The sequence below is a fragment of the Natator depressus genome, chromosome 9 (assembly GCF_965152275.1).
Source record: "Natator depressus isolate rNatDep1 chromosome 9, rNatDep2.hap1, whole genome shotgun sequence".
Taxonomy (NCBI): Eukaryota; Metazoa; Chordata; order Testudines; family Cheloniidae; genus Natator; species Natator depressus.
Genome location: NC_134242.1, coordinates 87,013,403 through 87,038,784, shown reverse-complemented (window position 1 = coordinate 87,038,784; position 25,382 = coordinate 87,013,403). Strand labels below are relative to the sequence as shown.

At 40.2% G+C, this 25,382-nt stretch overlaps 1 protein-coding gene across 2 annotated transcripts in view; it reads right to left on the bottom strand.

The window, feature by feature from the left end:
- The window catches only part of THOC2 (THO complex subunit 2), a 108,480-nt gene that overhangs the window by 57,463 nt on the left and 25,635 nt on the right, over positions 1-25,382 (bottom strand). For both annotated transcript variants that reach the window (XM_074962531.1, XM_074962532.1), the window contains exons 5-12: positions 24,906-24,976; positions 22,074-22,195; positions 20,369-20,502; positions 15,689-15,855; positions 14,887-14,979; positions 13,925-14,080; positions 7,230-7,402; positions 3,306-3,501 (exon numbers count right to left, since the gene is read on the bottom strand). In XM_074962531.1, the coding sequence (XP_074818632.1) occupies positions 3,306-3,501; positions 7,230-7,402; positions 13,925-14,080; positions 14,887-14,979; positions 15,689-15,855; positions 20,369-20,502; positions 22,074-22,195; positions 24,906-24,976 (1,112 nt within the window). The remainder of the gene's footprint in view (positions 1-3,305; positions 3,502-7,229; positions 7,403-13,924; positions 14,081-14,886; positions 14,980-15,688; positions 15,856-20,368; positions 20,503-22,073; positions 22,196-24,905; positions 24,977-25,382) is intronic.

Here is a 25,382-nt window from a genome sequence, read left to right as displayed (position 1 = left end):
GATGTTCATTAAATGTGATTTTTTTGCTTCAGTGACTCATTAAGAAAATGAAAAAACACACAAATGCCATGGTTTAAAAAAAAAAAAAAAAAAGGTTAAGACTAATACCTGTCCTCCACTCATGCAGATCTGACTCTTCTAAAATCAGAGCAAATTTTTATGGTAGCAACATAAATTTTGAATTTTACAGCTGTTAGCCTGCACTACTACTGTGACATTATTATAGGACGCATTATTATGCCTGTTAAGTGTAGTTCTACTCTGAAAAGTGAGGTTGAAAAAACAGCATAATCTGACAACTACATGTGTATTTCATGGTCATTTCTGCACAATAGCAGGTAAAAAAGTTTTTACAGTAAAAGCTATGTTTTCCAGCACTTTATAAACCAGAAAACTCTAGAATCTGGCATTTCGGGGTGCCGGAAACGGGTGGAGCTCACCTTGGTGGTCCTCAGCTAATGGAAGCTGCGGAGCCAGAACTCGGGGCAGGGCGGTGGCAGTGCGCAGACTCACCTGGCCACGTCTCCGCCTAGGAGCAGCAGGGACATGTCACTGCTTGCAGGGAGCCTCCGACGTGAGCTCCGTCCAGATCCGGCACCCTGAAACCCCTCCAGTGCCCCAACCCCCTGCCCTGAGCCCCCCTCCCTTACCCAAACTCCCTCCCAGAGCCCATGCCCTGCACCCCCTCCACACCCCAACCCCAGCCATGAGCCCCTTAAGTTATCTGGAATTTTTGCCTAACCGGCAACCTTCATTCCCCCAACATACCGAATAACAGTGCTTTTACTGTATTATGTTTTACTCCTGTTTGCACCACACAGACGAGAGAGAGAGAGAGGGATTCTATTACAGCTCATGCATCAACGGAACTGTTTAAAAAGTTATGCAAGACCAAAGATTCTGCCATCAGAAGTCAGAAAGAATTTTACTATACTGCATTTGTAGCATATGGTATGTGTGTGTACTTCTCACAGTTACTTGTACACAGTATTACAAGATATATAGTTCATGTGCCTAAGGTTATAAAAAATTATTACACTTTTTAAACTATTTCTAAAAATACAATATCTGATTATTATCCTTGTGCATATATTCAAAAGGGGCACTATTCTTGATGCATGTTCAACTGGAATTCTCTCATTTCCCATTTACTGAACGCTTAATTACATAACCTCTAGTTTTGCACTACAAAAAAGTATTATGCAGCAATAAGAGAAGGGGAACTTTTGATCTAGGACACCAAGACAAACCCCTGATACCTATAAGAAGTACATGGGTTCAGATATCAGAGAAGCCAGGACCAGGGTATTCTTACAAGTCTCATCAGAAATTACCACCACCACACAGTAAACTGCAAATTCCTCAACCTAAGTACCTTGCAAGCCAGAAGGGCTCTGGTCACTGGTTTAAATTTGTGTTTAAAAGAAGTCTGTGTATTCTAAATGAGATGCCAAGACCTGTAAGCAAAATCCTCGGCTTATATGAATTCAGCATTGGCAGTCCAATAGCAATACTCTGCACTGGCATTCAACGCATTTTCATTCAAATTCCAGTCTTCTACACCAGAAGTAGGCAGGAGGGAGATGTGCTAGGGAAGTTGCACTTTTAGTCACTGCTCTGATAAAGGAATAATACCATCCATCCAAGTGGAGGAGGGAGAATGGCAGGAGAAGTTAAAAATTACTGTAATATTATTGCAACTACTACTGGAAATGTAAGATACTAGATTATTCATCTTGCTGTAGTTGAGTCAGCCAGCATTTGATGTTATTTAACTCATGGTATTTAGCCAATAAGGGTATGTCTACACTGCAAGGTAAGCTCAGGGTTAGTAGAACTTGAGTTAGCAGATCCTGGGTTTGTTAACCTAGGCTTGAGCATCTATACTCATTTGTAACGCCAGGTTACGAACTGTTGAACCCTGGGTCCTAATCTGGGGCCTCAGTGGCTACACTGCATTATGCAGGACCCGAGTAAAACCGCATTTATTCCAAAATGTGGAGCTAGCTCTTTTTTAGTGATGTAGTATTGGAAAACCTGACTATCCACCAAACTTGACTGTCCAAAGGACAAAAAGTCAGCCCGTAGGATTGTGGGATGCTGTTGGTGGATTTCCAGAGCACAAGTCCATTGGGAATGTGTCTACACTGCAAAGTAATTGAGTTTTAACTCTGGGTCCCAGCCTGACTCTGGCTTGGACCCTGCATCACAATGGGGTCCTGGGACCCTGAGTCCAAGCCCTGGGTTAGAGTTCGAACCCTGAGCTTACAATGAAGTGTAGACATATCCTAAGAAAGTACAGCAACCAGTGAAAAAGCAGGAGGAAGAGAAGAAAGGAGTGGGCAAGCCACTAATTGTAGAGTGCAAAGATGCAAGTCACACCAAGTTTTAAATATTATTCATTTTCACTTTTAAGCTTCAACTGTTTTTATAGTTTTGCACTGATGACCTGAAAGATGAGGCAGGTCAGCAAAGTAGCCAAACCTGTACTGTATCAAACAGAACATTGCTGGAACAGAAGCAAAAACAACCCAGGGGCCTTGACATGATCTGAAGGCTACATTCCAAGAGAGTAATACCAAAAAACTCCCCTTTGCCCTTTTTAAATAAAAAGATCACTATATAGTCTTGACACTCACTTAGTGGAAAAGTAAGGTCCATGGCCAAAATAGCACCCAAAAGGGTCCACTTTAAAAATAAAGTGGGCTACTTTGTGATTTAGAAGGTTTCATAGCCCTCTGAATTAAACCCATCCCTGTCAGCAGCATATGAGAGGTAGCCTATATGGCTACCGTATGGCAGCATCATGGTGGCAGAGGAGGCAGTCGGTCGAGCTAGAAAATAGCAGCTCTTCAACATATCCAACCACCTGGATGGGTTTGATTTGGCATCCATTATTACTTTCACTGAAGGGGAGAGAAAAAGCACATTCCCCACCCTCCATGATACCTAACAGATGGGGAGAAACAAACTTTTTAAAAATGGTCCCATATTGGTTTATTGTTCACCATGGCCTTCAGGATGACCTTCACATTTTTCCAGTGCAAAAGCTTCAAGGAAATTGTATAGAATTTTTTCATAAAAATCTATCCACACAAAAGATAACACTGTAAAATAGTTATAATAAAGGAGATCAATGGGTGGAAACAGCAAAGGGAGACTGTCCTTTTAAAAAATGTTTGGACTTTTCCTGTTTCAGCATGTGAACACATCACTAGTATTTAATAAATTATCTTTTGCTGTCATCATACAGGAATAGTATGTTTCCATCAAAAACTTTAGACAAGTTGCTCTATCTTACCAACCTCTTTCATAAATGCTTTTCCTAAGCGAACCACTTTTGCAAATAAAATGGGATCATGGGAGAGATGAGGACCAAGATAACAAAGCATGTTGAACACTTCCTTCCTCAAATCTTCAAAACTTTCTGCTTGTTTTGGGGCTCTCTTATTTTGCAAATTGGAAATTGGTGACCCTTTAGCCCCTTTAGGTACTCCAACTCTGTGAAAACAGAAGTATAAAATTTCACATTCTACATGAGGACTATTCACTTTTACAGTCAGGACAAACAATTTAGTTTATTAGTTAACTGATTTTAGTTACTATGGTTCTATACTATTTTCTCAGTGGTTTTTTCAATGCAACAGTGTATTATAGTCTTCTGGATTGATTTGGTGAAATTTTGGCCCCACTGAAGTTAGTGGGAGTTTTGCCATTAACTACAATGAAATCAGGATTTCATCCCCAAATCATCTTCTTATCAAAGGGACTCTGTTACTACATAATTAAATAAAAAACTGCAAGATCACCATCAGTGGGTACAAAATATTTTAGAAAATCCTCATTTTTAATATGGTCAAAAACCCACACCACATTAAATAAATACTCTCTTTAAAGTAAATCTAAGTACATTAAGTGAAATATTCTTATTTTAATAGAACTTGTCCTTTGAACTGTCTAATATTTAAGATTTGCTTTAATAATCAGAACAGTATTGACCTGATCTACTTCAAAGATGAACATTTATTGTTTGCATGACTCTCAAAAGAGTTTAGACTAAAAAAAGATTTAAAAATAGTAAATAGAAATGCAGTGAAGTCATTATTATATACAAAACTTGAAAATTGCTTTACCAGCTAAACACATTAACATAATATCAGAAAGATACCATACACAAATATTGTATTTACTGTGAGTGGCAGAGTGAGATATGTCTGAATCAAATTATGAACTCCATTTTGGATTAGGACATCCATTTTGTGTTATGTGCTGAACTCACATCTAATGTTGCTCAAGGGTATTATGATGTATTCCAGTCAGCTATCCTACCCAGGAGCGTTTGATATCTTGTTAAAGGACAATCTCTAAGAAGCCATTGACAGTCTCTCAACTACCAAGCCATCCCCCTGAAAAAATGGACTCAACACAGGAGCACAAGGAAGGGATCAGATAAAAAGTCTGAACCCAGGAATGTGCCCTGTAGATGCAGAGGTAGGAATAATGATTAAACTCAATGAAGATCCAGATGGCTTATAGGCGCATGGTGCCCAGCAGTTGGATCAACTTATAACAGACTGGTGATTGTCCATTGTTCAATTAGCCAACATGAATCAATTCTGCCTTAAATACACATGTACAACCCATACTAACTTGACTGAGAGTTGCATATATGTACCTGTGTATATGTATATATACAGGATAGAATAAGACAAAGAGGGAAAAATCAACAACTTGATCTCTTATACATTTCTCCCACACCAAAGTTATACACAGACACAAAACATTTGGGTTGGAAGGCACATGTTGAATTATCTAGCCTATCACGCTGTATCAGGACAGAAATGCTTTGATTAATTGTAAAATATATCTGACAGATGGCTACCTAGCAAAACCTTGATAACTCCAATGATGGCAATTCTATAATTTCATATGATAGTTTATTGTATTGCCAAACTTTTAAATAGATATTCTAAACCATTGGCTTTCAAACTGTGGGGCATCCCCCCGGGATTGCAATAGGTAGGCACAACTAAGGGGCTGGCAAGCAGTGTGGAGCAAAGGCACCTTCAAGTCAGCCACATCCTCCAGGACACGACAGGCCCCACCTGGTGACACCATTACGAGGCTGTTGCTATCGCCTGACTAGAAATTCTGTGGCGCATGCATATTGCAAGGGAGCCACATTTGGCAGGAGTGGCAGGGTTCACTGCAGCTGTCGCCTCACACTATCAGAAAGCAGCAGCAGAGAAGAGGCAGAGTTTCCCCAGCATCTGCCAACAGTCTCTCGGGGTTCAGCAACAGATAAAGGATGGGGCAGCTGAGCACCTGCTCCCGATGGGTATTTTTAGTAAAAGTAATGGACAGGTCATGGGCAAGAAACAAAATATCACAGCCTGTGACCTGTTCATGACTTATATCATAAATACCCCTGATTGAATATTAGGAGGGAGCATTGTCAGGGGGGAGCCTGTGGCACCAGCAGCGGGGGGGGGGGGATATAGGGTGGGGGGGAGAGCCCCAGGCGAGCCCGTGGCACCAGCTGCCAGGGTGTGGGGAGAAGCCCTGGAGACCCCCTCCGGGCTGCCGGGGGGGAGCTCATGGCACCAGTGGCTGGGAGTCCTGGGGGGGGCTCATGGCACCAGCTGCCAGGGTGGGGAAGCCCCGGCACCAGCTGCTGGGGTGGGGGGAAGCCCCGGGGGGCCAGCAGCTGTTCTGGCCTCCACTGGGGGGGAGTGCCAGAGCCAGCCGCTGCTCCGGCTGCCCCAGGACTGCTGCTCACCAATATGGATGGTGCCGGGACCACTCCAGCAGCAGCTGGTGTGGATGGCTGCAGGGCCACCTGAGCAGCTGGCTGCAGAGGCACTCCCGCAGCAGCTGGTGTGGCTGTCCCTGGGGCCAGTCGCTCAGGCAGTCCTGGGGTGAGCCCCAATGGCTGCTGCAGAAGTCACGGAGGTCATAGGAAGTCACAGAATCTGCGACTTCCGCAACCTCCATGAGGAACACGGAGCCCTAACCTAAGTTTCCTCCAAGCTGCACAGCCACACAGCTACCTATTAAGCCCCACTCAGGGGGGGGAGAGTGTCTCTCTCCCCTGGCCGAGGGAGAGGCACCCCACCCCTGGCTGCAACCCAGCCCCAGCACAGACCTGCCGTGGCCAGGGGAGAGACGCCTCTCCCCCTCCCCAGCCCAGGTACTGCTGCGAGGAAAAAGAGCTGCAGGGAGTCCTCTCTCCTCGCCACAGCCCCTAGGTAGCCTGCACCCCAAACCTCTCATCCCCGGCCCCACCCCAGAGCCTGCACCCCCAGCCAGAGCCCTCGCCCCCCACCCCAACCCTCTGCCCCAGCCCTGAGCCCCTCATCCCAAGCCCCACCCGCCCCACCACAAACCTCTGCCCTGAGCCCCCCCACCACACTCTGAACCCCTCAGCCCCTTCATATTAGTGCACATAACAAAATTCATTCCGTACATGCATGGAAAAATTAGAGGGAACACTGGCCCTAACCATTACTTATTAGAGCAGAGTAACTGTCTCATGTATATTACTTACACAAATTAGCAAGACTCCAATACAGTATTTGATTCCCTCATTTTTTGCTGAAGATTCATATTGTTGACTTGTTCAATGTATTATCTACTATCAACCTCATGTCTTCCTCTGTTGTATTATCGGTTTGCTGGAATTCACTTATATATTCAATTATTCTTTCCTATGGGTGAAATTCACGTGCCACCAGAACCACTGCATGAAGGACAATAGTCTGCATGCCAACCTAGGCTAATATCTAGGCTGGTGCTGGAGGCATGCCGGGGGAATCAGCATTTTCTCAGAGTCAGTGGGATTCACCCCTAGTGGAGGAGGTACAGAAGAGCAACAGGATCTATTCAAACCTAGAAGCTGGAGTACTGTTAGTATATGTACACCGTAGCCCTAGGTCCAGGCTGTATGGTGAATCTCATGACCCCACGCTTCCCTTCCCCGCATGCACAGCTCAACTACTGGGTATTTAGCAGGGCAGGCAAATTCCATCCTATACTAAGTCCTTTGCATTGATCCTTATTAAATTAAGCGTATTTCTCCATTCTAGTTCATAATGTATTTTAATCTTGTCCTAACAAAGAAATGTAACACCTCTCAGCCTTACAGAGTCTGCAAACATGATGAATACATTCTCTACCTATCCTGTACAAATTCCCAACATTTAATAATGCAAGGCAGCTGTTCATCTTACCTGCGGTACAAAGGCTCAATGGTCACATGTACAAGCTGGCAAAGGGCAATGGCAATAGGCCTGTGTGAAGTGGCATAAAATGGAGGCATTTGATCCATAATACTTTGTGCATGCTGCCAATCACCAACTTTTAGCAAAGCTTCCAACAAACCAAGTTTCTGGTTGTCAGGTGGCTAAAAAAAGATATCAAACAAGAAATTAGAGTCAAAAGTTTAATGCATTCCTAAAACCTCCCCATGTTTCCTCTTCAGTAGAAGGGTTAAAATCTACAAGATGACATAATTTTTTTTGTATGCACCATAATTATTTCAAAATGTATTTTACCATTCGGTAAATACTCCTATTACACATTTTTTTAAAAATGTATTTAAAATATTTGTAAGATATGATCACACTCTTCAGCAACACAATCATAATCAAACCTAAATACTAATTCTAGAGTATTGTTCCTTGCAGCAGTGAGTATTGTTTTTACAAATGGGACTGAGTTTTTTAATAGGAAAATGTGTATTAAATACCATTACAATGTACAAAGTGCTGTTAGAAAAACGAAAAGTCTGAACTGAATGGTGTATTTAGACATTATAGTGAACTGAATATACTTAATTTTTAAAGGCAACATTTAAAGTATTATTTAAATATTTATGCGAGAATCTGAATTTGAAAATGTAAAAGTTTCCCTTTCAATAGTGGAAGAAATCACCTCTTATACAATGCTGTATACTGTGGTTTTCATGTCAGCAACTGTTTTAAAAGAAACAGAATCTGGAACTTAATTCTATGGCAAGTAAAATTAGGTTGCCAAATACTGCATTTTAAAATGAAAGGAGATGGCGGCTCATCTGTGTAGCATCCAGGAGCACCAGGATTTCATCAGTAGAATGCAAAAGGAGACATCCAGGATGGAGGATGCTAGCCAACTAGAAAAGATATAGCAACACCAGATGAGGAAGGAGACTCAGCTGCTCTATAGGGAGAAGACCATCTGCTGGCTACTTCAGGCAGAAGACACTGCTTCCCTCCCATGCAGGTCCCTCATCCATTGAGGTGAAGAACAGGTATGCTGTACTGACAACAGTAAGAAAGGAGCAGACCTAGTGGCTGAGGAAGAGGAGCCATCTGCCCTGAAGGTTGGCAGGCTCACAGCCACTACACCCAAGAGGAGGAAAAGTAGGAGACCCCGACCACCGTCACTCCCCTTTGGAAGGGGATGAGGCACCAATCTGCCAACCTGACTTGATGTCCATGGAGGCATGCTGCATGCTTGGAGCCTGCATCTGAGACATTACAGAAAGCTTGATGTGGCTCATCTGTCCCTCTGACTACTACCCTCTGCTCCTCACCCACATGGGCATTATATAATACTACTAGGTATGACCTTGAGCAGATCACTAGTGACTACAGGGCTCTTGTAGTGAGGGTGAAAGAGTTGGGGGCACAGGTGGTATTCTTTTTCATTCTTCCAGTAGAGCAGGGGTGGGCAAACTACGGCCCGGAGGTCAGATCCGCCCCTCAGGGCTTTGGATCCGGCCTGCGGATTTGCCACCCAGTAGTGCCGTGGGCCCTACGCCGCTCCGAGAAGTGGCCCGCACCATGTCCCTGCAGCCCCGGCGCTGCTCTTGCCTGTGGGTACCTCCTCCGAAGCTCCCATTGGCCAGGAACGGAGAACCACGGCCAATGGGAGCTTCGGAGGAGGTACCCACAGGCGCGCGGAAGAGATGGGGTCCACCTGACCAAGAAAGGGACGAGCATCTTGGTGCACCGACTTGCCAGCGTAATGAGGAGGTCTTTAAACTCAAAGGGGGCAGGTGACAAAACCCACAAGTAGATTTTTTTTAAAAAAAGGTGATCTTAATAGAGAGTTGGGGTGTGGGTAAGGGGGAAGGGATGGAAAATTATAATAGGGTCATAACAACAACAAGAGGGAAAACAGTGAGGGGAATCTGCTCAACATCCTAGATGTCTACACACAAATGCTAGGAGTTTGGAAAATAAATGGAAGAACTGGAAATACAACAACACAAGCTACGTTTCAGAGTAGCAGCCGTGTTAGTCTGTATTCGCAAAAAGAAAAGGAGTACTTGTGGCACCTTAGAGACTAACAAATTTATTTGAGCATAAGCTTTCGTGAGCTACAGCTCACTTCATCGGATGCATTCAGTGGAAATCAGTAGGGAGATTTATATACATAGAAAACATGAAACAATGGGTGTTACCATACACACTGTAACCAGAGTGATCACTTAAGGTGAGCTATTACCAGGAGGAGAGTGGGTGGGGGAGGACGACCTTTCGTAGTGATAATCAAGGTGAGCCATTTCCATCAGTTGACAAGAACGTCTGAGGAACAGTGGCTGAAGGTGATGGCTAATGGCGTTCTGTTATTTTCTTAGTTGGGCCTGTCCTGTAGTAGGTGACTTCTGGGTACTCTTCTGGCTCTGTCAACAGAACGCCACTAGCTATCACCTTCAGCTCCCAAGTAAAACCTCTCCAACACATCATCAAGGATCTACAACCTATCCTGAAGGACGACCCATCACTCTCACAAATCTTGGGAGACAGGCCAGTCCTTGCTTACAGACAGCCCCCCAACCTGAAGCAAATACTCACCAGCAACCACACACCACACAACAGAACCACCAACCCAGGAACCTATCCTTGCAACAAAGCCCGTTGCCAACTGTGTCCACATATCTATTCAGGGGACGCCATCATAGGGCCTAATCACATCAGCCACACTATCAGAGGCTCGTTCACCTGCACATCTACCAATGTGATATATGCCATCATGTGCCAGCAATGCCCTTCTGCCAGGTACATTGGTCAAACTGGACAGTCTCTACGTAAAAGAATAAATGGACACAAATCAGACGTCAAGAATTATAACATTCAAAAACCAGTTGGAGAACACTTCAATCTCTCTGGTCACTCGATTACAGACCTAAAAGTGGCAATACTTCAACAAAAAAACTTCAAAAACAGACTCCAACGAGAGACTGCTGCTTTGGAATTAATTTGTAAACTGGATACAATTAACTTAGACTTGAATAGAGACTGGGAGTGGATGGGTCATTACACAAAGTAAAATGATTTCCCCATGTTTATTCCCCCTCTCCCCCCACTGTTCCTCAGACGTTCTTGTCAACTGCTGGAAATGGCCCACCTTGATTATCACTACAAAAGGTTTTCCACCCCCTCCTTCCCCCGCTCTCCTGCTGGTAATAGCTCACCTTAGGTGATCACTCTGTTTACAGTGTGTATGGCAATACCCATTGTTTCATGTTCTCTATGCATATAAATCTCCTCACTGTATTTTCCACTGAATGCATCCGATGAAGTGAGCTGTAGCTCACGAAAGCTTATGCTCAAATAAATTTGTTAGTCTCTAAGGTGCCACAAGTACTCCTTTTCTTTTTACAAGCTAAATTATGACATAATTTGGATCACTGAGATATCGTGGGATAAGTCTCATGACTGGAATATTAGTATAGAGGGATATACTTATTTAGGAAGGACAAGCAGGGAAATAAGGGAGGTAGTATTGAATTAAATAGCAAGAATATATAATCTTGGAGGTAAGAGGCAGAACAGTTTAAAGTCTCTGGGTGAAGATAAAAGGGGAAAAGAAACAGGGCATTGTCATGGTACTGCTACAGATCGCCAAATTAGGAAGGGGGGTGGGGGGGGAAATGATGTATTTCTAGAACAGGGTAAAGATAGCTACAGCACTCGACCCAAGATTTAAGACTCTGAAGTGCCTTCCAAAATCTAAGAGGGACGGGGTGTGAAGCATGATTTCAGAAGTCTTAAAAGAGCAGCACTCTGATGTGGAAACTATAGAACCCGAACCACCAAAAAAAATCAACCTTCTGCTGGTGACATCCTGACTCAGATGATAAAAATGAACATGCATTGGTCTGCACTGCTTTGAATCATTATCGAACAGAACCCATCATCAGCATGGATGCATGAAGGGACATATAAATCTTTAGTGCATGTGGCAAGTAAATATCTTGCAACGCCAGCTACAACAGTGCCATGCGAACGCCTGTTCTCACTTTCAAGTGACATAGTAAACAAGAAGCGGGCAGTATTATCTCCTGCACATGTAAACAAATGTGTTTGTCTCAGTGATTGGCTGAACAAGAAGTAGGACAGAGTAGACTCGTAGGCTCTAAAGTTTTACATTGTTTTGTTTTGGAATGTAGTTATTTTTTGCACATAACTACATTTGTAAGTTCAACTTTCATGATAAAGAGATTGCATTACAGTACTTGTGTTAAGTGAATTGAAAAATACTTTCTTTTATTTTTACAGTGCAAATATTTATAATAAAAAATAAATATAAAGTGAGCACTGTACACTTTGTATTCTGTGTTGTAACTGAAATCAATATATTTGGAAATGTGGAAAACATCCAAAAATATTTATATAACTGGTATTTTATTATTGTTTAACAAAGCGATTAATCGCTTGACAGCCCTAGTTTTCACCACTGGACACAAAAGACTAAAGGCAGGTCTATACTGAAAACATACATCAGCAAAACTATATCTCTGGGGTGCAAAAACCCCACCCCCCCGAGAGACATAGCTATGCCAACCTAATCCCCCATGTAGACAGTGCTAGATCAATGGAAGAATTCTTCAGTCGACCGAGCTACAACCTCTCAGGGAGGTGGATTAACTACAGCAATAGGAGAAACTCTTTCATCGCTATAGTGCATGTCTCCACTGAAATTCTACAGCAGCACAGTGCACCTAAGATTCACTGCATGGAACTGTTCTCAGAGGTACAAATCTAGTAACATTGCTCTGTCCTGTGACCTCTAACACTTGCACTACCTGTATTCTGAAATTGACTGTTTATTCATTATCCTAAACTCATCTCCACAGGCAAAAGTGGATACTGCTTTTTGCCAATATTAAACTATTGATTTTTCACAATAGTCTGTTTTCAGACAATATTAATTTCTAGCACTGAAGACAACAGCTAAAGATTCATGTAATGAGCATCTCTCCATCATGCTCCATCATCCAGCCAACTTTATTTCACAGAAGTTAAACTGTGTCTTTTCAAATGTCCTCACCCAGCTGTACCATACATAACAAAAGAGTCAAAAATCATGGATTAGAACAGGTTTATTTTCATATTAGCTACAAAACAATTAGGCTAAGATTTTCAAAGACAACTTGGAGAGACAGCAACACAATGCCTCTTAATACTAAGATTGCCTGTGGAACTACAATTCAGCCCTCTTGTGAAAAATTACACATTCACATATTTTTTTCGCCATAGGACCCCTGCCTCATTCAGTGCAGAGGATGGAACTGTTATGGGGCAAATCAGGGTTGTGTAGTGAAGGAGACTTATCTGATCCTCACTTCGTTTGTTGCAGAAGTTGGAAGGTGAATAGTGAATTAGGCAGGGGCTTGCAGGAAGAGAAAGAACGGTCTCAGGGTTAAGGCATTTGAATGCCACCCTGGAGGTCTGGATTTTATCAGTATCTCTGCCATAGAGCTCCTATGTGATGCTTGGCCAGTCACTTAAACCAAACTTTTCACAGGTGGTCACTAATTATGCTCTCCTTGCTTTCTGGGTGCCCAACTTGACACCCTGGGGGACTGATTTGCAGAAGTGCTGAGCACTCTAATGCATGTGAAGTTACTGGGAGCTATGCTTGACTATATAATGTGCTATAAAATGCTAAGTATTCTGACAAATCAGATCCTAGGCATCTCAAACTGGGCATGCAAAATTAGTGGATACTTATCCCCTTAATCTCTCTGCCCTCAGTTCCCCACCTGTAAAATGTGGAGATAAGTCCCTCTACCCCCCAACCATTAGTGAAAATAAATTAATCAGTGTCTGTGAAGCACTCAAGAGAGGATAGTTATGAGCACCATAAGAAAGCCCATGAGGAAACTAATAACTGTTTTCAACACAGAGTTTGAATAGTATGCAGTAAATAAGGCATGGGCCACAAACTGAACTGTGAAGAGAAGAAAAAAATATTTAAATAGCTTCTCATTAAGGAAGCATTGTCCACTCTGTGGGCTGAATGAGAAAGAGGTCCTATGGGAAAAAATAGTATGTGGTCATGTAATTAAAGATTATATCACAATGAACACGCACAATGGGGCTGCACAGGCAACCTTAGTTCTGGCATTCCTAACTTTTAAGTGCTTGACTTTGCACCTTAATAATGTTCTTTTGGAGCAGTTTGTGTGTAATAGATTATATAAACCCTGCATAGTCAAAAATCAATTGTGGGTTACATGATGACACCTCCTACCAAGATTAACAACACACCAAAGCTTGTTAAACCAGCACAAAAGGTAGGCAAATCTTGAGCGATATTTATCGAAGGTGATAAGAAGGGGGGTGGGAGGGAGAGGAAGGAGGGAATCAAACTACCTAACTACAGAACTGAATATACAACCTTGAATGAATTCAGGACAAGACACTAAAACCAACACTTTTGGGGGAAGGGTTTCTTGCATAACAAAAATTACATCAGAAGTTGGAATAGGAGAGAAAACAGTTTAATTACAGTTCTGGTTTTGTTTTAGATAAACAGCCAATTAAATTTATCATTACAACTGGATACACTGTATTAAAAAGACAAAAAAGTAATTTTCATAGCAATGACCATGTTATGTTTACAATTATAATTAACTCATTTGAAAAAATACCTTTTCAGTTTTTTCCTCTTCCTTGTCCTTTTCCTTCTCTTTCTCTTCAGTCTTTTCAGAGGACAAAACCACCATTGTAAGTTTCCTAACAATTTGTTTAGCCTCTACAATCTCTCGTTTGTGTTCTTCAAGAATGGCATTATCTACTGGAAGAAGCTGAGAAAATAAAACATGGATGGTGTTAAGATATGTAAAGAAAAATTAACATAACCTGAAACTACTTTTTGATCAATAAGCTTGAAGGAGAAAAAGCTAGATCCCTTCTTCTTCCTGAAGAAATCAGGTCATTCCCTAGAAAGGAGAGTTTTTTGTTTTAACTTCCCAGCAGCACTTCAAAAATGATACATTCATGACATACCCTAATCAAGTAAGGAAGACTGAGGAATCATACTGCACACTGTCCTCAGAGCCATCGATAATTCAAAAAACAAAACAGAAAAGTATTGAAATCCAACTAAGATCAATGTAGTTAGGTTGACACAGGGCTAGCGTAGCCACTGCGTTACTTACATCGACTGTTGCTGGCCTCTAGAAGCTGTTCCACAATGAGCCACATTGACCACTCTGGTCACCATTGTGAACTCTGCTGCCCAGGGGGCAGGTAGACAGGAAGTCACCCCTCCCCTTTAAAGCCCCGCAAATTGTTGAAATTCCTTTTCCTGGTTGCCTGGCTTGATGAGCACACCTAGCAGCTCTCTGTTAAGTGTAACTGCCCAGTTGACCATGCCAGCTACAAGCTGTAGATGCTCCTGCCTGAAGTGCCACAGGAAGTATTGGATCTCCTGGGACACATTTCGGCTGAGAGTGTGAAAGACTGGAGTAGGTAATCCATCTAAATTCTTTTCTCTGAATTCTCTGTGGTAACAGTTTTAGCAGTATGAGAAACAGGTCAGCTGCAAGCCCAATTTCATATTCATTGTTCTTACTAGTAACATTTAGTTAGAGAAAAATAAATAACTTACATGTACATAAAGATCTTCCAAATCTATAAGATTATGTTGCAAAAGTACTGCAGCAACTCTGTATAAAGAGGAAGGTGTTTCACCATTTGGTTCCTAAAAGACAAGCATTATCATTTTTAGAAACAGCAAATCAAGAATGTCACAGAAAAGTAAAACTTACTTTTAAAAAATAAAAAATGCCAGTAAGAATAGAGAAAGCAGGCATCTTAATAATGGGGACAGGGAGAGCTTTTATCAAACATATTAATTCTGTCATTGTATATGGTCCTGTTACTATATTGATTCTGAATGAAGAAAGATGTGCAACCGATTATCTTCTTTCGCATCTCACAGTGACTGCATGCAATTACTAGTTCTGCAGTTGAGATATCACACTAAACATCAGCCATGCTTTCCTCATTCTTAGGGGTCTAGTCTGCGGTTTATAAGAATGTGTCATTTCCAGTAATGTAAGAACTTGCACATTTCATCTACAAGTTCAAATGGAGGACAATACAGTCAAACACTTAAAGTGTACTCTAAAAAATGCTTGATTCAAATATAGTACTGAACAATTTCCATTTTAGATTATACATCGATGGTTAAAAATTTTAATGCAAAAAGTTATCCCACGTTAAAGTATCATAAATAGAGAAACGTACTATTTCTAAAATTGGACTTCTACAACCAATGCTAATTGTATTTTGTGGAAAGAAAACTTTTTTCCTAAACAAGCATCAAAAACTTACATCACTGAAATTACACAGAAATAGGGGTTGACAGAAGAAGGGGTGCTCAAATATTAAAAGTACATCTATATTACCTGATAGAATTTGAATTTGAACCCAAGGATATGACACAGAGTTTGAGGTTCACACATATACATGTACGATTCTATCAAAGGTACAAAGAATTCATCATATTCCGGCCTACATTCATAGACTTCTAAGATAATATCCAAAACTCTGTTGGGATCCAAGTTAAAACATCCTATTGGGGGAAAAAATACAAGTTAAAAATTCAGTTCTATTTCTCATTTCCTAATACAACACAATTAAATTAGAATTAGGAAAAATTGCAAATGAGCCATTAAAAAAAAATCTTTTCAGCCATTTACTCTGAATAAAAAGCAATTCTCTCTACATCAAAATAAATAGACAAAATTAAACAGAGCAGTATATATTTTGGCTTTATGGTACTATATTAAATATAGAAGTTGACAGCTGTAGTAAACATCAGAATTTCAAAGTTAGGGATAGAACTGAGATTTAGATTAAAGTAAAAAGCTAAAAATTCAGTGTTCTTGTTAAATACTATTGTATATTAACACTCAGATTTCAGCAAAAAAAAAAAAAAAGTCATTATGAACTCTATTTTTAGTCAGTTCCTTCTGCCGCACCTGCCAAAGGAAAATACCAATATTCACTGTGATAAGAGATCAAGGTATTTTCTTTAGTAAAATGTTAACCTCACCATTGCAAAACAGGAAGTTCTGGTCAGTTAAAGACTGACACGGGTTATCCAAAATATACCAATTGTGTGTCAGATAATCGCACACTGAGGAGTAAGGTGTTACATCTTAATTTTTAAATTGCCATAGAAATAGCTTTTGGTGAAAACAGAATGGCTGGTTTAATAGCTATAAGATGATTTGAACAGACCTAATGCCTGCAGTACTTCTAACTATCTTAATTAGTACTACAAAGGAACAGATATTTTATGGAAAACTAGTTTTGAGTCAAGAGAACTATGCAAGACAGAGGTGATCTGTAAAACATATTTTAAATTTTGAGTAGTACTATACTCTCTGTAGTAAATAGTGAAAGCATTCTATAGCCCTCTTCTAAAATAAGCGTCAAAGTACCTACAATACCAGCTACCTCAGGCAACTACAAAATTGATCTCTGCTAGATTTGAAGCTGAACTTTATCAGATATTAGCACAGCCTTTGTAAAGTATAGGGTACTGGAGCAGTCTTCTCCGCAGTCATCTAATTTAGCTATTATTCCTTAAATACTAAAACATGAAAGGAGGCATGAAAGCTCTGACTCTTACTATCCCATTTCCTTACTGATGTTAAGGTGTCTGTAAAATTTGGGTATCTTGCCTGAAGTCTCTTCCCCATTTTAATTAATCAGATCAATTTAGTTTTGGCTCAATGTTTAACAACAGTCTTGTTGCAAAATCCTTCTTCTCTGAGACCCAGCAAGCCCCAAACTGAAGTGGCTTCCCAATACACAGAGGCAGCTTTTAACAGGGTTTGAATACAGATACCTCCTCCCCATGATTTAGATTTGGCTTTTGCAGAAACTTCCTTAAGTGGCACCAGATTTTGCACACTTCTCCTAAAGAGGGACAAGGCAGTATCACCCACTTTTTCCCATACTCCTTGTCCTTGCTATAGAACCCCTAGGACAGGCTATTCACTCTTCAAATTTCATTCAGCTCTAATTTAATTGCCTTAATCGAACACTCTGGTAACATTTTAGCTTTCAACAGTAATTCTAATAAAACAGAAGTATTAGCTGTCTAGTCCTGCATTCAGACAATCAGTTGCTCCTTTTTTTAACGCTGAGAAATCACTTGGGTATCTAGGTGCTCCCACTTCTGCATTCCTGCAAAATTTTATATACGGCTGACCAAAAAAAAAAAAATAAATCAAAGATGACCTTTCAGAACTGTTCCTCTTATCTCTAATGGGTAGAATGACCTAATTAAAATGACAATATGTCCTAAAATAATGCTTACTACAAATGCTCCCTTTTGATTCTAAACAAGAGAGAGGTATTTGACTTGAAGGGTTTGTTCTTTCATTTCATCTGGCTTGGCAGACACCCACTCAGATAGATATCAGATTTCAGGAGGTCTGAAAAAGAGGGAAGCCACAAATCTTCAACCATATCAACTGAAGTCCTTTATTCAAGGCCCAGTGACAGATACTGCAATCTGATTAAGTTTATGTATCACTGTGGGCTAGAGATCACATGCAACTCGGAGAGAGGGAGCACCACGAGAGGTCCCCAATCATTGCAGAAGGGTGGGAAAGGCTTTGGCCTACTAGGGCCCTAAAAAATGATGGGTGACTCCTGGTATATTTAGTGTGTGTTATAAAATAACCAATAAATTGATTTAATGTTCTCTCTGTAATGCTTTTACCTTAAGAATAAATGTGCTTGCTTAGAAAGAGCTGTGTGGTAACTTATAACTGCAGGCAATTCACTATTCATAGCCTTCAAAGAAAAAGCAACGAACAGGTGCTGGCCTTTAGGCAGACTGGGGATATGACAGTGTAAGGTAGGGAGTTGGGCAGTCTTAAAACCTGCAATCAGAAGGGCATGGGACAAGGGTCTCTACCCAGACACAGGTGACAACAGAAGAACTGAGACCTGACTGGGCACTCCTTGCATGCACTGCAGAGGGCGAAAATACTGGTACAGTTACCCTGAAACTAGGACAACCCCCATATATGCTTGGAGAAGCGTATATAATTAAATGGGTGAATATTTGACTCACCATTGCAGCCTATATGTAATTGTTTCCCTCAAGGCTGGCAAGACCTATTTTTAAACTATTAAGAAACACACTAAGCCACTGCAATCTTTTCAGTTTAGGAAACGTTCATTTATTCATAGACTTTCAATATATCTTCTCTCCCAGTACTATCAATTTTGCTAAGTATTTTATTAATTTGTGGAAAATAAAACTAAATTATCAATGTCTCCTGTGGAAGTAATCTTAGACATGCCTGGTTTAACCTCTCTACTATAAAACTATTAGACAGACCCTGATAGTTCTCTGGGGAGACAACCTAAAAGCTGATGGAGATAGTGAGCAAACAATCAATTACAGAGGAAGTAAAATGTTGAAAGGAGACTCATTATAAAATATCAGTTTCTCTCACTCCAGCTCTCCACAGCAGGTTTGTTGCTACTTCTAGCCCACACTTTATAATGCAAGGTGAGGATTATAAACTGGGGAAACTGTTGGTAGAAATGTCCAAAGACAGTTTTGAGTCCAGTTTAATTTAAACTAATTGTTTCAGTGGGATTATTTGAGATCTCCCACTCTTAGTACTGCTGAGTCGTCTCACTCAAACTCCTTTACTGCTATCCTCGTAAGAAGGGAAGCAAACTTGGACCTGTATACATCAGGAAATGTCTTACATTAAACACATACTGCACACTCTGTCCCTAGAGGTCTATGTTCTTAAAGAACCCATATATGACAAAAATCCTCTGCTCCAGGGGAATAAAAGGAGTTAGAAGACTATGAGGTACGGAGACAATACCTGCGCAGACTTTCAGGTGGGGGAGGGGGGAGATGAAGTCAGTCTAAAACAGAGGTTCTCAAACTTTTGTATCGGTGACCCCTTTCACATAGCAAGCCTCTGAGAGCGACCCCCTTTACAAATTAAAAAACAATTTTTATACTAAACACTATTATAAATGCTGGAGGGAAGTCGGGTTTGGGGGTGGAAGCTGAGGGCTCACGACCCCCACGTAATAACCTCACAACCTCATGAGGGGTCAGGACCCCCAGTTTGAGAACCCCTGGTCTAAAATACAGGCTTGTATACACACACAAGCAATTGAAGTATGGTTAATTTACCAGGCAACCCAGACTCTGTCTGTATTTTACTGTTGCCTGCTCACTTATAATATTAAGCAAACAAAGCAGTATGTGGTCATTTTACCTATTTTTAACTAAACTGCAAATCTGAAACAGCTAAATTACTTAAGGTCTTAGTCTGCCGAAGGTGCTGCATTATGTGCATACAGAACAGCTACATATAATCAAACTTTTAGTCTCAATGTGGAAGGCTAATTTGCAAGCAGTCACTAAAAATGTATTTATATATAGCTGATCTGAGCAGATTTAGATTTTTTTTTTTTTTAATCTAACTTGGGCTCCCATTGTGACACTCTTTTGCCAAGTTCGATCCTTTATGAGTACTTAACCAACCACAGATGGACCTATGTGAGGGAATCCAACAACATTTACTGATTTTCATTTCATTTAAGAAATACCAATTTCTTTGATTTCTGCTTTTTAGACTAACTGGATAGCCATTTATTCTTCTGGGTATCTAAACTAATAAAAAAAAAAAAAAAAAAAAGGCACCGGTAAGTCACCATGCTCCCACCAATTAAAAAGAAGGATGCATCATCATAAAACTCCATTCTTAAATATATATAGTCCAAAATAAATAAATTGTGGAGAACCACATGTAAAGCTGGGCTGACAACTTCAGCACCACTAGTAAATTGAAATACATAGCATTTACATAATTAACACTACCACAGAAACTCCCCAAAAGAAACTTCTGCCTACAGAACCAATCCCGGAGATTATGCAACGCAATGTGTTACCTTAGCACCGTAAATCTGCTGTCTGATCCCCAAAAGACACCAAAAAAGTTGTCCAGAATGGCTCTCTACAGAAGCAACTCAAGGTGATTATATAGGAAAATAATTACTTATATTTGCTTCAATAAATTCCTTACCTATTAAAGATTTGATATTTTCTAGGATTAAATCACTAGTGATATTGCCGGATAAATCTTGCCCCAGTTCAGCAATCAGCTTTGCATAACCTTCATTCTCTTCTCTTAATAAGTTAAATTTCTGTTGTTTATAACTGCAATTAGATAAATAGATATTAAACACTATCAAATGAGGAGTACAGCTCAGCACAAGATAGCTATTCATAATAGTAAAGTTTATACAGGTTAAATATTTTATAAATATTAAACTTATCTACCAACATTGAATACATGCTTATGAATTAATGGTTTTATTTCCAACCATTAGGAAAACTACAGAATGCAGAAAACAATAAGCTTCATTTCAAATAGTGGCTAAGGACCTTGAGTTGCTGAGCACAGGTCCCAGACTAACAGAAACATCAAGCTCACATTTAACTTTCAGCATGTGATTAATCCCTTTTAAATCAATGGGACTATCATGTGCTTAATATTAAACTTGTTCCTAACTGCTTTGATGGATGGGGTCAGAGTATCAGCACCTTTCAGGATTGCGCTCTAGGGATCTAAACTAATTTTAATTGCATTTCATAGACACTGAAAATGAAACAGTAGACATGTAGATACAGAGCCTTTGCTTACAATCCAAAGACCAAAAGCACTGCACTAGATAGTTTAGGAAAACAACAAAAGCCTATGCTTAAGTCAGAGATATTAGTAATTTATTTTTAAGTATTTTGCAAGTTAGCATTTTCTACCATTGAAAGCTTAAATATTTGAAACCACTGGAGCAAAGATAATTAGGCATTATAATAAAATGTAAATTTCACATACAGTAAAAGCTTTTTTAACCGGCACGCTGGAAACAGGGGGGTGCCAGTAAATTAAAAATGCCGGTTAACTCAGAGGGAGGGGTTTGGAGTGCAGGGGGCATGGGAGGGGCTGCAGGGTGCGCTCTGGGAGGGAGTTTGGGTCCAGAATGGGGTTTGGGGCATGGGAGGGCCGGATTGGGAGGGCGCACTCACCTCCGGTGGCTCCCCACAAGCAACTCCCAATCCCTGCTGCTCCTGGTGGAGGCACGGCCAGGTGGCTCTGCCTCTGCAAGGAGGCACACTGCCTCCATCTGTAGGCACCCCCCACCCACAGTTCCCACTGGCCACGGTTCCCGGCCAATGGGCTGGGAGCTGCGGAGTCAACGCTCGGGGAGGGGGGACAGAGGTAGCGTGCCTACAAGCCACCCGGCTGTGCCTCCACCAGCAACAGCAGGGACAGGGAGCCGCTTGCAGGGAGCCGCCAGAGGTGAGCACCCTCCTCCTCCCCCCAAGGACTCCAAGCTCCTCCCGTGCCCCAAGCCCCTCCCAGACCCAAAGTCCCTCTCAGAGCATGCCCCACAGCCCCTCCCACACCCCAGCCGGTCCCGCACCAACTGCGCTATAAACCGGATTTTCAGTGCAGATCAGAAATGCCGATTTATAGAGCTTGATGGTTGGTGAAGAGCTGGATAAAAGAGCTTTTACTGTATCTATGAAAAATATAAAAGGACAAATTATGTTTTATTACCAAGGAGTAATTTTAGTACAACAAAACATTTCACTTTAAAAACCACCAAGTATTTCATAAAATTTTCAACATGGAAAACATTACTTTGAAAATATATAGATTATAAAAAGCTACATTTAAAGAAATTGACCTGCACCCCCCAAAAAATCTACACACACACACTTACAAAAGTTTTGTCTTGATTTTAACAGATTTCTGATTAAACTGCTGAGACTGTTTGATGAGCCCTAATGATTCCAGTGTTTCCGGATCCAGACGCTCCTTTAGGACGGTGTCTGAAACAAGGTACTGCACAAAACAAGAATGCAACATACATGTTATACATATGAGTTGATAAGTATATTAAACTAAACAGCATTTGATCTTGACCCTGGGTTATCTGTGTATGTATACTAACAGTGAAAATAAAGGTAATTCAAATACAAAACATACCATATAAACTCAGTTTCAAAAGGAACAATTGCTTGCAACTGAAAAGCTACAATTCTACAAATGAGGAATCTATATAAAATACACTGAACGCTACGGAGTTTGCAGTGAGTGGCACCACAGGATTATCTTTTTTAGCCTGATTACTAAAACTTTTGCCTGTGGCCAAAATCACTATATATTCCCTTCACATGCTTTGAAAAACAAGTGCAACACTCATTTTCACATGCAGAAGCTTCTTACAATTAAAAGTCTTATTCTACATGATGGAAAAGGCCAACTCCTAGACACAAAAGAGGCTGCACCAATGGGACGTCCAGCAGAACACTCATACACACCTTGATGGAAAAAAAAAAAACCCAAAAACCTCATAGAATTAACAGAAAATACTCTCTCTTTTTACAGGTTTTTTTTAAACTATCCTATAGAATTTGACAGAAAATTATATCCCTGCTATAGATTTTTTAATAGATAGGTTCAAAAACCTGTAAAAAATTTAACAATTTTTATTAAATTCGATTACTTTTCAATGTAGTTCCTGTAGAAATCCTTTGGTATCACTGATATTAAATTCCAGATACCCGATAATGGTATCCAAACTACAGATAGCAGGACAAGTCAACATTTTTAGATTGACTACTCAAAGACAAAAACATCTAACTGATATACACATAGGGACTTGGAAGCAAGGTCTCAAACCATCTATATGAGCCCAAAGTACTTGAGCTTGAGAGTCATATTTCATTTCCTGGAAATAATTAATTATTATTTGTTTCTAACAGCATCCACTATGTTATGCTCAAATGAGACTGACCATCACCTGTTGGCTGTCTATAACACGATTCCCCATCTGTGAGCCACTTGAAGTATAAGCAACACTTCAAGATGATATGCAAAGCTACTTTTGTTACAATGGTAAAGTGAAGGGTTCTGCTACCTGTAGTCCCATGCAAGACATTAAGGGCTTCCAGAGGCTCTTTGGCCAACTAAACAAAAAAATGACATGCTGCGAAGCTGCTTAATGTTATCCAGTGTTTCTCCAACGCAAACTCCACCACGATCACATCAGCAGATGACACAAAAATCAGATTAGCAGCAAACACAAAGGAGGACCAGACCTAACTGCAAAGGGTCATGGAGATATAAGAACATTTTGGGATGCAAGCAACGAGGGAATATTTTATACTAATTAGAAATGCTCCCAAAAGGAAAAATCCTACATCTCAAAACCTCAAATTTTAGTAAGGTGAGAGACTGGAATCCAAACCTAGATCCAAATTTAGTAGTTTAGTAGTCATAATGGCAAAACCAAAAATGAATACATCCAAACACTGGGGAAAGGAAAGGTCACATTCAAAATCCAGATAAAAGGTTTGTAGGTTTGAGCCCCAGTTATAATATTAAAATACAGTCCAGTGCTCAGACAAGGAAACAAATAATGTAGAAAAAAAAAGGCAGAACCAAGCCACTTCAGCCACCACATAAAAACAAGGTTATTTTTATCTAGTCTAACACTGGCCTAATTGACCTTTATTATCTAATCAACACTGTAGTTGAAGCCCAGATGTAGAACCAAGATTGGAAGGGAGGTGTCTGTGAAAGGATCGCCATCTTAAGAAATGGTCCAAAATATGGAAAAAAAAATTTGACAATGACTACTATAATGGATATTTTCAGCTGTAAAGTAATTTGAGTCCAGCCCATGATCAATGGGGCTTGATATCTTGACAGCTAATAAAAACTCAACAAAAACTTGAACACAATACACATTTTTAATAATACAGTGTCTTATACAAACTAAAACTCACAACATAAGAAAAAGAACTGCTATTTTATACAAATAAGGCACATGACAGGTATAAAGTGGCACTGTCACCTAACAAAAGAGCCTCTAATATTTATAGGGGGGAAGGAGGCTATAATTAAATTAATTCATTACAACAGATTTTGGAGTTTCACATCTCACATATTCACTAAATCTAGAAAAACTGTGACAAATTAAGGATCATAAAAATTCTAGATATGCAATTTGTCTAATTCTTTCCTCCATGATCTTTATTTTGTGGGAAAGAATTAACCAATAAAAGAGGAGTAAATTTGGAGGACGAACACCACACACTGTTGTTCACAAACTATTTTGCCTGAAACTAATGACTAGACATTCTGTGCAATTACAATACAGCTAGTTAAAACAGTTATCTGTTCTTATAAGTCTACATAATAAAGAACCACAGGATTTGCCATATGTGATAAGAAAACTGGTCGATCTGCTATTCTGCTTTATCTCACGCTAACAAACCTTCTGACTACAAGGATGAAAGTAATGTTGTAGTTATTCTCTTGGCAATAAAAACATGTGGTTTGAAATATACAACAAATTAGTATATGTCATATACATACACAGTATTTCTTACAAAATAAGTAATAATTTAAAAATAAACTCAATAATTACATTACATACAATTTTTTCCCTCAAAAATATCTGGTAAAAGATACAGATTTCAATTTTCTTGTCATATTTTAACGTGGAAGTTTTTTGCTACACAAGAAGTATGTAAGTGTAACTTACCAAACAGGCTAACACCAGTTGCGTAAAATGATCTCTCTTGCTTTTTTCTTCTAAACAACTTGTTTCGATATCTGAAGTAAAGGAATATGGGGAAGTGTAAAATGAGACATTACTGGTCGTGGCGACATATCTTTCTGGTTTCTCTCTGATTTCTCCACTGCAATGTAGAAGGCCCATTCTTCCTTTTGTGATGAATCCTAGTAAAAATCTGCTTGCACATGTATTAATGTTTAAGATTCAGTTATAATTAACATTCTGATTCTGTGTCTAGTCTAACCATTCATTAACACTCAGCTTACTGTAATATTTAGTGGCTGATTCTGTTGATAAAAAGAATTCACACACTGCACATCTATAAATCCAGCGGTTGTTAACACTGGTGGCACAAATGCTGGAGACAAGAATGAATAACAGAAGATAATTCACTTTTTTCTTGCCCTTCTCCCTGTCTAAGTGAGGCCTACGACCAGCAGTAGG